We start from the raw sequence: 12,945 nt of genomic DNA, 5'->3' as shown, positions 1-12,945 counted from the left end.
GAGCCACCCAGGTGCTCCATTAATACGGCATGCATTCAACAATGACTGGAAAATGTCCATTGGATTCAGTAGAATGTCACTGGTGTCTTTGCTGAGGATAGTTTCAATGGAGTTGTAGGGTCAGAAGCTATGTTGCTTTAGGTTGGGAGTAAATGTGAGATACAGAAATGGAAATAGAGAGTAGAGACTATATTTTGATAAATGTGCCCGTGAAGGAGATGAACAGTTAACTAATAGCTGGAGAGGGGTGCAGGACTGAGGGAAAGTCTCTCCCCCCTCCTCCCTTCTTATTCCTCTTCTTCTTTCCTTCCTTTCTAACAATAGTGGCTTTTTCTTCATTTGCAAACTGAGGACAACACCTGGAGTACATGAAATGCCCAGTTTGATAAGGGTATGAGCAGGTCCGGGCAAAGCTTTTGGGGGGCGGTATGAGCTTTTACCACTGCCCTCCTTGGATCCCATTACGAAGGCAACACCCTACCTTGTGAGGTTCAGGTGCAATTGCAAACTGTATTATTGGCAGTTAACATAATCTATGTTATCCAAAAATGTACTTACCTCAAAGTTGCTTAATCTTCTTTCAGAATCAGAAATATTAGAAAAGAATACGATGGAAAGCCTGAAAAAGTAGCATTGCAAGGTAAAGAGAAAAACTTCATTGTTTTGATGACGTTTTTTTTTTAATTTTTTTTTTTTTTTACATTTATTTATTTTTGAGAAACAGAGTGAGACAAAGCGTGAGCGGGGCAGGGGCAGAGAGAGAAAGAGACACAGAATCTGAAGCAGGCTCCAGGCTCTGAGCAAGCGGTCAGCACAGAGCCTGATGCGGGGCTCGAACCTGTAGACTGTGAGATCATGACCTGAGCCGAAGTCGGATGCTCAACCGACTGAGCCACCCAGGCGCCCGATGATGTTTTTAATGAAAATAATTTTTTTTTGCTTCCTGAAAATACAAATAGTCATAGTGCAAAATCAGAGGATGAATATAGATAAAAAGAAAAATTTTTAAAAACCACATTTCTGCTATGAGGGATAGTCCTCGATAATATATTTACATATAGTATTTAAAAAAACAGGAATGTACTAATTATGCTGGGTTTTTTTCATTTTATTTAAATTCAAGTTAGTTAATATATAGTGTAATAATGATGTCAGGAGTAGAATTTAGTGGCTCATCAGTTACATATAACACCCTGTGCTCATCTCAACAGGTGCCCTCCTTAATGCCCGTCACCCATTTAGCCCATATCCCCAGCCCCCTCCCCTCCAGCAACCCTCAGTTTGTTCTCTGTATTTAAGAGTCTCTTACAGTTTGTCTCCCTCTGTTTTTACATTATTTTTCCTGTCCTTCCCCATGTTCATCTGTTTTGTTTCTTAAATTCCACATATGAGTGAAATCATATGATATTTATCTTTCTCTGATTGACTTATTTTGCTTAGCATAATACCCTCCAGTTCCATCCACATAGTTGCAAATGGCAAGATTTCATTCTTTTTGACTGCCGAGTAATACTCCATTGTGTATGTGTATATATATATATGTGTGTATATATACACACATATATATATAGATAGATATAGATATATATATATAGATATATATATACCACATCTTTATCCATTCATCCATCGATGGACATTTGGGCTCTTTCCATAATTTGGCTATTGTCGATGGTGCTGCTCTAAACATTGGGGTGCATGTGCCCCTTTGAATCAACATTCTTGCATCCTTTGGATAAATACCTAGTAGTACAATTGCTGGGTCTTAGGGTAGTTCTCTTGTTAACTTTTTGAGGAACCTCCACACTGTTCTCGAGCGGCTGCGCCCGTTTGCGTTCCCACCACTTAGGCAAGTTTATAATCTGTGACTTAGATTTGTTAAACGGAGCTTGAAGTATCACCAGCATTGTTTTTACTTTCAGAGAACTTTCCATCATCTGTTTTGGGCAGCGGTTTGCCTGGTTTTTATATTCTCTGAGAATAGAATTCCATCTGTTGTCAATCTTTAGAGAATGTCTAAAAGTTCTAGGATGCTAATGGACCTCTATTGTTTCTCCATGGAGTCAGATAATTTTTCAAATATTAAAGAAAAACACGATCAAGTCCTAAGCACTCATATAAAAAAAAATGCCTGTGACATGTCCTGGGTCCCAGCAGACCCCCTCTAGAGGCCACGTCCATACTTTTGTCATACGGAACAGAACAGTGACCAGTGCCTGGGGAAACTTTACGATCCTCTCCTCAACTGGTCCACCCTCCCTCCAAATATCGAATAAATACCCCTTCCCTCTATATCTGACCCTTCTGTCTCCGCTCTGGGAGCCTCTGTGGAATGTTCTTCCACACCGCTTTCCTTTACCCAGGAAGCAAATACTCTCTTTACTCTGCTTTACTCCTGGTAGCAAAGGCTATTCTTTAACATCAAATTGATATATTCATTGACACTCAAAGGATTTGGGCAGGGAGAAAGGCAGACATTTATTTCTCAGTCTTGATCCAATTTCTCCAGAGAAATTAAGGTTTTTTTTCTTCATAGACACAACTAAATACGTCATCTTACAGGGGACATCTCCGAATACCAGTGAAATGAAGTGCTAAGATACATTTGACTCTTGTGACTTTTTTAAGGTCCATTCCATCTGAATATGGTCCAAAGGCTACTTTTCACCTTTTATCCTAAAACAGGCATATTTCTTGACATATATGAAGGACAAGTGACCGCAATCCTTGGACATAATGGCGCTGGTAAATCGACACTGCTGAACATTCTTAGTGGGTTGTCTGTTCCTACGAAAGGTAAGGAAATAGTTTCACAAGCGGCTGATTAAGCAGGCTGTTTACACAGTTGCGTAATTTAGAATAGGAAATATTTATTTCATATTTATATAAATTCATGAGAAAGCTTGTATCTCCGCTTTGCTATTGTTTGCCGTTCCCTGTATTCTTGGCATTGCCATAGACCCTGATATTTGTGTTGAGAATAATCTGAATTTCTGAAATTAAATAATCTGAAATTAAATGTATTAATTATACAATTATAAAATGTGAGGTTTCTTCAACTAGTATCCCATATTATCACTCTTCACAGAGTTACTATCCTGGTGGTGAATAAAATTTCTAGGGGTGCCTGGGTGGCTCAGTTAAGCGTTTGACTTCGGCTCAGGTCATGATCTCACGGTTCATGAGTTCGAGCCCCACATCGGGCTCTGTGCTGACATCTCAGAGCCTGGAGCCTGCTTCGGATTCTGTGTCTTCCTCTCTCTCTGCCCCGCCCCCGCTCACTCTCTGTCTCTGTCTCTCTCTCTGTCTCTCAAAATAAACATCAAAATAAAATGAAATAAAATAAAATTTCTATTTTAGGATCAGCCACTATTTATAATACCCAACTCTCTGAAATAACGAACATGGAAGAAACTAGAATGAACATTGGATTTTGTCCACAATTCAATATTCAATTTGACTTTCTGACTGTGAGAGAAAACCTCAGGCTATTTGCTAAAATAAAAGGGATTCAGTCCAAGGAAGTGGAACAAGAGGTAGGTGAACATATTCAAATTGGTGGCTTTGAAAATACTTTACTTTGCTCTTGACCATATTTTTAGAATTTTTTTATGTTTATTTATTTTTGAGAGAGACAGAGATAGCACGAGCGGGGTTGGAACAGAGAGAGAGGGAGACACAGAATCCGAAGCAAGCTCCAGGCTCTGAGCCATCAGCACAGAGCCCGACGCGGGGCTCGAACCCACAAACCGTGATATCATGACCTGAGCCGAAGTTGGTCGCTCAACTGGCTGAGCCACCCAGGCGTCCCTCGTGACCATATTTTTTTTAACTATTACTTTATTTTTTCATAAATAAAGTTGATGAAGTTCTTAGAATAGATTTCTCCTGACTATTAGAAAAACTGATTGAAGTAAAATATTTTGTATTATGTAGATGGGTTTTTTTTGATAGGTGAAAAGAGTCATAATGGAATTGGACATACAAAACACTCAAGACGTTATTGCTAAAAAATTGACTGGTGGACAAAAGAGAAAACTGACACTTGGGATTGCCCTTTTAGGAGATCCTCAGGTAAGAGGGAAAAAATTTTTTTTGAAATTAATTTGTACTGAAGGATATCAAGCTATCATTAAAGTCTAAACTCTACCAAATATGAGAGGAAATTTGTGATAGGGGGCCATACAAGCCTCTGGGGAATCCTGTGGAAGGCTGTATTTGAATCTAGGAATTATATGGGTTTCCATGCAACTTTCTGAAGGTCCTCACTTGGAACTGAAAGATACTTTCATACTCTTCCTCGTCTGTAGGTTTTGCTGCTGGATGAGCCAACTACTGGACTGGATCCTTTTTCAAAGCACCAAGTTTGGAACCTCCTCAAGGAGCGGAAGACAAACCGTGTGATCCTTTTTAGTACCCAGATTATGGATGAGGCTGACATCTTGGCTGGTGATTCTTGGCTTCTTTCTTCTAACTAGTTATTTAAGGACTTAACATGAGAGATATTGTCTATAGTCTTTTTTTTTTTTTAAAGAGAATCTTGCTTAAAGTCCATTTGAGTAACGACATTCTAAAGATGCACTTTGCTTCAGAGGGATGCTGAGCTCCCCATGAGTTCTTAGCATATGTGTCGCCAAAGCAAGCACTCCCCCTGAGTTCTTAGACCTGTGCTTGATGTATCTTCTTGTCTGTAACTTTTTTCACTGTCTACATTAATCACAAGTACATTTAAGATTTTTTGAAACTCCAATATTAACTTTCATATAGTTTTTTGTTATTGAGTAGAAAAAACTTTTCTCTGGGAAAACTTTTTACATTTACAAGCCTTCGTTGCCTTCTTAAGAGGATCTTTGTTTCACTAATCGAGGGTACAAAGATGCAATATTGGAGAATGTTCTGCCTAAGACATAGTGGCAGGTGGAGGACTAGTTTTAGTGAGCCAGAAAAAGGTATGGAAGAAGAATCTGGAACAAATTAAGTCAGAAACGGACGCCGTGAAAAGAAGAGAAAGTTTACTGTCTGACGTGCAGTACGATCCTATACTAAGTTTCCTTAAAATATACTTGACTTCCATGTCCACTACTTCCTGCCTCAATAAAGCTATGAAACCAGCCATCCCCAAACATAGTGTCTTGAGTCAATAAGCATTTATTTAGTGCATAAGTTGGAGAGTTGGCAATTTAGGGTGGGCTCACTTAGAGAGATTTTCCCATCTTTGACTGGGTTCACTTATGTCTGGTAGTTGAATGGCCATTGGCAAGGCCCGTTGGATAACCTAAGGTGACTTAGGTGACAGCCCCACTCTAGATGTATTTCATCTTCCAGCAGACCACCCCAGGCATTCTCATGGCAGGGACTAAGGCTCTAGAGACCAAGTCCCAATGCATAAGCCCATTTCAAGCCTCTATTGGCCAAAGTAGGCAACATGGCATTGGCCAAAGAAAATCGCATGGTGGAGGCAGATATCAAGGGGTAGAGCAGATCTCCTTGATCATGGTGAGAGAACACTGCAAAGTTACATAGTAAAGTATGTGCACGAAGGGAGAAGATTGGGCCTCCTTGTAATGTTTTATGCCATTGGATAATCCGTGAAGGACACAGTGAATTTCTGAGTCCTGCTTCAAAGTAGGCATAGGGATGAGAAATGGTGCTATACCCAGAAGCTCAGTCATATGAGACTACATTCATACTGAAAAATCCATTCAGTGTGTTGGTCTCCAGAGCAGAGAATATACCCATATAAGGAATTCACATAATTTATTCTTTCTTTCTTTCTACTCAGATAGGAAAGTGTTTCTGTCTAATGGGAAGTTGAAATGTGCAGGGTCATCTTTGTTTCTGAAGCAAAAATGGGGTATTGGATATCATTTAAGGTAATGTATTCTGGGAGTAACTTTAAAAAAATTTTTTTTAATGTTTATTTATCTTTGAGCGACAGAGAGACAGAGTGCAAGCAGGGGAAGAGCAGAGAGAGAGGGAGACATAGAATCCAAAGCAGGCTCTAGGCTCTGAGCTGTCAGCACAGAGCCTGACGCAGGGCTCCAACTCATGAACCGTGAGATCATGGTCTGAGTCAAAGTCGGACACTTAACTGACTGAGTCACCCAGTCACCCATGGGAGTAGCTCTTTAATATGACTGTCGATACAAGGGGTGGCATTTCATGTAATCCTCTAGAGGTATAAGAAAGCCAACCTAATATTTGGTGGAAATTGATTTACAATAAACAGTACAATGTATCTCCCTCATTGACATGTTCCTTGTTGGTTGTTTCTTGGTTTAAAACATGTAGATTTCCAAATGCTTATATATCTTTCAATAAAACATTTCTTGGCTAATATATAAAAATTTATAATTATGTTTTCAAAAAGCAAGTAATTTAAAAAAAATTTTAGTTTATTTTTTTTTTTGAGAGAGAGAGAGAGAGAGAGTGGGAGAGACATAGTGTGGGAGGAGTGGGGGGCAGAGGAGGAGGTGTGGAGAGAGAATCCCATACAGGCTCTGCACTCTCAGTGCAAAGCTCTACGTGGGGCTCAAACTCACAAACCATGAGATCATTACCTGAGCAAAAATCAAGAATCGGATGCATAACCAACTGAGCCACCCAGGCGCCGCCCCCCCCACCCCCCCACCGCCCAGAAAAAGCAAGTGATTTTTAATGAAACAATTGGCCCTGAAGGTCTGAAATTGTGTTCCAAGTCATCTTTATGCGTCAGAATCAACTTTGATGTCAGAATATCACGTAGGATAATTTAGAAAGCACAGCATATCAACAAGCAAGTTATTAGCATGAATAGAAGCCATTTGCTACAAAAAAAAACAATTATTTATTAAAGACCCTATTAATTTTTTAATGATCCAGAAGTAATGTTTCATGTACTTTACATCCTATCATGATTTTATATATACATATCTCAATATATATTTTATTTATTTATATATAATATGTAAATACATATATATATGTATATATATGTATTTACATACCAGCCTGCTGTCTATCTATCCATATCATATGTATACTGAAATTTCAACTTACTTTGGCTACATTTCAGGAAGTTGGCTGGGGGTTTGGAATTGACATGTAATATCTGTATTTTTTCCCATTTAAAATAATTCAAACGAGGCTACCATTTAGCACTTGGAGGTAGAATATCTGATTTCTGGGAACCTGATTCCTGAAGTTAGCAGGAGACGCCTGTAATATATTCAAATTATTTAATGGAAAACTGTCTTGTGATGAGCCATGGTGTTGGAGAAGAATTCAAAAGACTTCTGCTTCTTTTGTAACCTTAGTTTACACAGGAATGAAATGTGTAATCTGGAGAGAATCACATCCCTCATTAAGCGGCACGTCCCTGATGCCAAGTTAAGAGCAGAAAGTGAAGAAAAACTTGTGTATCTTTTGCCCTTGGAAAGAACAAACAAGTTTCCAGGTAACTTACTATATGGTCGCAGAGACTACAGCTAAGTGTCCATGCATTGTCTTCTGTCAGTTGGATTTGAAAGCTTATACCCATGAAAATATTTATTCCTAAGAGCTCTGCCTCCTGTTTTCAACATAATGAAGTGTGTTATCAGATACATGGTTTTCATGTGAGATCAACTAAAATTTCCATGAATGTATTTCACTGAAAAACCCAGATTTGCTCTCTTTGTCAGCATTCAATGAAGCTTTGAAATATCTCTTTTCTGAAAGAGCAAAAACTTTTAATTTCTGTTAGAGACACAGGTTAAATAAGGCCTTATTATTTTTTTTATTTAAAAAAATTTTTTTAACCTTTATTAATTTTTGGCAGACAAAAAGAGACAGTGTGAGTGGGGGAGAAGCAGAGAGAGAGAGAGGGAGACAGAATCTGAAGCAGGCTCCAGGCTCTGAGCTGTCAGCACAGAGCCCAGCTCGGGGCTTGAACTCACGAATCACGAGATCGTGACCTGAGCCAAAGTCAGATGCCTAACCGACGAGGCCATCCAGGAGCCGCTTGATGACTTTTTAAGTAGACATACATACTCACACATGGCCATGGTGATACAAGAAATGTTAAAGCTTCTGAAATAAAAAAGAGATTTAAAATAATAAAATTGATTTGAAAGGACCAGAGAACATGGGGATGTTTTTATTGGATTATTGTGGCAGCTTTAATTTGAAAATGCTTTTATTTATCTATTCTGAGTGATCTTTGGGATTTCAGTGTATTTATCAGTAATTTTAATTGCATTAATTTATTACCTTCTTCTTTTTAGATCTTTACAGGGATCTTGAAAAGTGTTCTAATCAGGGAATAATGAATTATGATGTTTCCATGACAACTCTGAATGAAGTCTTCTTGAATCTAGAAGGCAAATCAACAATTGATGAGCCAGGTATAATAATGCATGTCTAGCAGAAAATTAAGAAAGAAAAAAACAGAAAATGACCATGTAGTGTCATATTTGTAGATTTTTATGTGGAATTCTGCCTAGAATGTCTATTAGGTATAAAATAGGGTTGCCTGCTTTTAAAAGAATCATAGTTATTTTATTTTTATTTAAATTTTTGTAGTGTTTATTTATTTTTGAGACAGAGAGAGAGAGAGCACATTCGAGCAAGTGGGGGAGGAGCAGAGAGAGAAGGGGACAGAGGATCCAAAGCGGGCTCCACACTGACAGCAGAGAGCCCGATGCAGGGCTTAAACTCATGAACCACGCGATCATGACCTGAGCCAAAGTCAGACGCTTAACTGACTAAGCCACCCAGGCGCCCCTAAAAGTATTGTAATTATTTTATATCTAACATTATCAGACCTGGTGCTGGGTAATTACTTTGTAACATTTGTCTCCCTCTTATGGCAGTAACACGTCCCTTTGCAATGCCCACTTGTCCTTTATCATCAATAGCTTCCTGCTAATGTCATGAGTCCTGGCTTTGTCTCTTACCTGCCATTCTCTATAAAAATGTACTCTTCCTTAGCTCGTAAATTAATTCTCATTAATGTATTAACAACAGGTAACTCGATAAGATGATATGTTCCCTTAGTTCGGTTTGTAATAATAATCATTAGAGGCATTTCGGGGCTAACTATGTGCCAGCCATTGTGCTCAGCTGTTGGATTACGTTGTTCTTCATTCCCATCATAACTGTGTTATGCAGGGAGAACACTAAGATTTAGAGAAGTTGAGTGATTAGCCAAGACATAACAGCTGCCATGAGGCATATGTGGGATTTGAACAAGAGGTCTTTCATGGACTTTCTATTCCTTAAAACCAGTGTCTTGAAATAGTCACTGGGGTGTCAGTCATCAGTAATTCTGTGGAGGAGCTCCAAATGACAGAGCAGACCTTTTAAAAACTCAGTTACATACATTTATCCTCGTGTTTTTGCATAAAACTCGCTCTGCAAAAATCCCTTGGTAATACGCTGCTATTGGTTTGAAAGAATAAATGCTTCCCAAGAAGCCTAACCCAGTCTCAAAAGTTAATTTACTCACTCATTGTAATCCATTATATTTGTCTGAAGGACACATTTTCAATGTACGAGTTATGGATATCGGTAGCTTAACTTGTTAAAAGTACTGTTTCAAAATATTCTGGTGTCGTTTTCAAAGTTTCTAAAGAGAAAGTACAAATGGTGTAGCCCATTATAATGGTTTACTACATGGCTACAGATGTTGGCATTTGGAAACAGGAGAAAGTCGATGAGACAAGGGATGCTGGAACTGAGTCTGAAATGCAAGAGGCTCCTTGCTCTCTTCCTGGATTGAGAAAGGCCATCAGTACCAGAACTCTCTGGAGACGACAGGTGTGTGCAATGGCAAGGCTCCGCTTCTTAAAGTTAAGGCACGAGAGGAAACTTCTTTTGTCCTTGTAAGTATCAGATGGCTTTCTTTTCATTGAGTCTACTTTATTTATTTATTGTGAGAGCGAGAGAGAGCAAACAGGGAAGGGACAGAGACCGAGGAAGAGAGAGAATCCCAAGCAGGCTCTATCTACACTGTTAGCACAGAGCCTGATGCAGGGCGCAAACTCACAAACCGTGAGATCATGACCTGAGCCGAAATCAAGAGTTGGACACTGAACCAACTGAGCCACCCAGGCTCCCCAGTATCAGCCTACTTTAAATCTCTCAATATGAGCCAATATGAGTCAATATGAGCCGAAAAGTTCAAACGTGAAGAAAACAAGTCTATTAATTTCTTCATGTGTTTAATAAATGTCTTTCCAGTGCCTATAGTACTATCCTACAGAAGTGAGTACAACTGAAAAGGCCTTTAGACTTATATCGTGTGGGGGAGAAAAATACTAATTAAATAATTACCCTATAAATATGTTAATCATTTATTATGTCACAAATCCTTATTGAGGCTTGTTATGTGCTAGGCATTGTTGTAGGTGCTATGGTGTTTACCTTCTGGCTGGGAGGAAAAGATAACAAATAACTAATATAGAAACTAAATAAATTATATGGTAGGTGACACAAAATAGAGTAAAGGGATGGGAAGGGCTGGTGGGAGTTAGAGTTTCGTTATAGTTCCAAATAAGGTGATCAGTGTTGGCCTCTTTGAAATGATCACATTTGAGCCAAGACTGGAAAACGTGAAGGGATTAGTAAATAGGAGGGAGAGAACCCCAGTTTAGAGCAGAAAGCATCAATTGTATTTGGCAAAAAGGGAAGTCATGAAAGGTTTTAAGACGAGAAGATCTGAAAATAGATAACTCTTTCAAGGTGCTTGGCCATGGAGGGAAGTAGAAAGATAGGTAATAGCTGAAGAGAGATTGAAGTCGGGAAGTTTCTTTTTTTTTTTCTTTGTTGTTGCCTCCCCCCCCCCCCTTAATCAATGGGAGACATTAGAAAATGCTTCAGCCATGGTAAGAATATGCCAGTAGGATGAAAACAATGAAAGATGAGCTAACAAAGCAAGGTGTCAGGGTGGGTGGCAAAGGTCTGGGTTCAGAGCAGTATTGAGAAGAACTGAGCTTTGGTAGTGAGCAGAGATAACATCTAGTACAGCAGAAGGACAGACTGAGGGGATGGAAATGTTTTCTGTCCTTGGAGGGGAGGTGATAAGATCAGCGAGAGGTTGGACTTCATTTTTCCCCTGTGAAGGGAGAAGGTGGTAGAGCCTGAGGTCTGATGCGAAAGAAGTCGTTGCAAAGAGTGGAATCACCAACTTTAATTAGAGAAACAAAAGGATTACTTGAGAGATTTCCAACTGGTAGTTTGAGCTGGAAGAATGCATTCTAGGACCTGAAAACTGTGCATTAAATATGGCCTCTAGTTTCATGAAAATTAAAGTATACACAAAACAACAGCTGATGCAAGTTAAAATGGTACTTGAAATTGTACACATTGCAAGTTTGAGGGCAGTGTGAAATAAGGCTTCTTTCCCTTTAAAACTATGTAGATAGGCTGTTAGAGGCTCCTGATATCCCATCCAATGTTTTCCCTGTTGTCCTGATCAATCAGCACACCCACCAGAGGAACCCACTTGGATTTCACCTTCTCTTTTGATGCTCTTATTATCCTTGGAAATCTCGCAGTGTGATATGATTTATGAAAAATTTTGAGCCCTCTTTCAGATTAACGCCATTGTCATTTTATGTAATTAACCGCCATATTTATATGTTGAATTTCCAAAAGTTGGCATTTCTATGGCATGTTTTGTGACTTAAATAGTTGGCGGGAAGATGTTTTAGACTTGCATTTTAATTTTCTTTTACTTAGGTTACTGTTACTTGGTATTCCTTTAATCCCCACCATTGTTGTGAAGATAGTGGTTGCGTTATCTCATTCCACTCATTGTCAGGAGCTCTCATCCAGTATGTATTTTCTTTCTCTGGAACAACCCTCACAGACTCCTCTTACCAGTCTATTGGTCATCAACAATACAGGTGAGAAATAGGGATTAAATCTACTCTTGGTTTTTATCATCAAAGATCTTTTGAAACACAAACCCGAGCAGCAAAAAAGACCTATATTAAAAATAGCTTGAGCGGCAAGGGGGAGAAGCGGTGTGTGTGTCCAGAGCTTGCTTTGTTTTCAAATTAAGGAAATTGATAACATTTTCAAACCAAGAAAAGTAATGGACATAATGGATAATATCAAATTACCTTCATCTCATGAAGATGTCTTGAACGGGTCCCTCGGACAGTAAATATCACTGCAGAGTTGGCCACATACAACAGGTTAGATAATGAGTAGGACCGATTTGTATCATCAGTAGAACAAGCCTAGCTTAGGAGGTATGTATTTTGTATATAGTATTTGTAGCTACAAACATTACAGACATCTGGCAGAGTTTATAAAAATCGCTAATAAAAAGTTTTATTTCTGTGAGAATTGCAAATCTAGCCCTCAGGAATAAATCCTTTTCCCTTCATAAGAAGTACAAAATCCGCGAACATATTTCTGAAAGGAGTCTGTTGCACTCAAGACAGTAGACCACATTTCATTGTCCCAGCATCGGAATTAATCTCAGGATATTCTCAGAGAGTGAAGGTCCTTACCATGTTATCCTGGGCATTCCTTAACGTGAGGAGACATCTTTGCTATTTTAAAGCTTAGACGTTGGGTTCCTTGATGTTATTCTGTCTTCCTTCGTTGATTACATTAGGATCAAATATTGAAGACTTTATGCAGGCACTGAAGCGTCAGGATATACTTCTGGAAGTAGATGATTTTAGAAATAGAAATGGCTCTGATGATCCTTCCTACAATGGAGCCATCATAGTGTCTGGTGACCGGAAGGTATGTTTGCATCCACATACTGTTGAATCATGAATGGGGTCTTGCCACCTTCTAATACTTGAGATCTATAGAGAAGCAACTCAACTCTTGAGTCCTTGTTGAGTTAAAGTATGAAACTGTAATCCTTTAAAGAGCACACGTTTCTATCTCTTAAAGGGATCATCTTTTATTCGTGATTTGTTTTTTATTTTTTAAAGTTTATTTATTTTGAGAGGATGGGGG

The 12,945-nt window shown here is 38.8% G+C and overlaps 1 protein-coding gene across 1 annotated transcript in view; it reads left to right on the top strand.

The window, feature by feature from the left end:
* The window catches only part of ABCA10 (ATP binding cassette subfamily A member 10), a 70,820-nt gene that overhangs the window by 28,876 nt on the left and 28,999 nt on the right, over window positions 1-12,945 (top strand). Inside the window, exons 11-21 of the mRNA XM_060645570.3 lie at window positions 585-640; window positions 2,686-2,796; window positions 3,361-3,536; window positions 3,955-4,074; window positions 4,311-4,449; window positions 5,783-5,873; window positions 7,296-7,435; window positions 8,244-8,363; window positions 9,644-9,842; window positions 11,701-11,867; window positions 12,590-12,723. Coding sequence (XP_060501553.3) covers window positions 585-640; window positions 2,686-2,796; window positions 3,361-3,536; window positions 3,955-4,074; window positions 4,311-4,449; window positions 5,783-5,873; window positions 7,296-7,435; window positions 8,244-8,363; window positions 9,644-9,842; window positions 11,701-11,867; window positions 12,590-12,723 — 1,453 coding nt within the window. The remainder of the gene's footprint in view (window positions 1-584; window positions 641-2,685; window positions 2,797-3,360; window positions 3,537-3,954; window positions 4,075-4,310; window positions 4,450-5,782; window positions 5,874-7,295; window positions 7,436-8,243; window positions 8,364-9,643; window positions 9,843-11,700; window positions 11,868-12,589; window positions 12,724-12,945) is intronic.

This window comes from Panthera onca, chromosome E1 (genome assembly GCF_046562875.1).
Source record: "Panthera onca isolate mPanOnc1 chromosome E1, mPanOnc1 haplotype 2, whole genome shotgun sequence".
Lineage (NCBI taxonomy): Eukaryota > Metazoa > Chordata > Mammalia > Carnivora > Felidae > Panthera > Panthera onca.
Note: the sequence above shows the minus strand (reverse complement) of the source record. Positions and strands in the feature narration are given on the sequence as shown.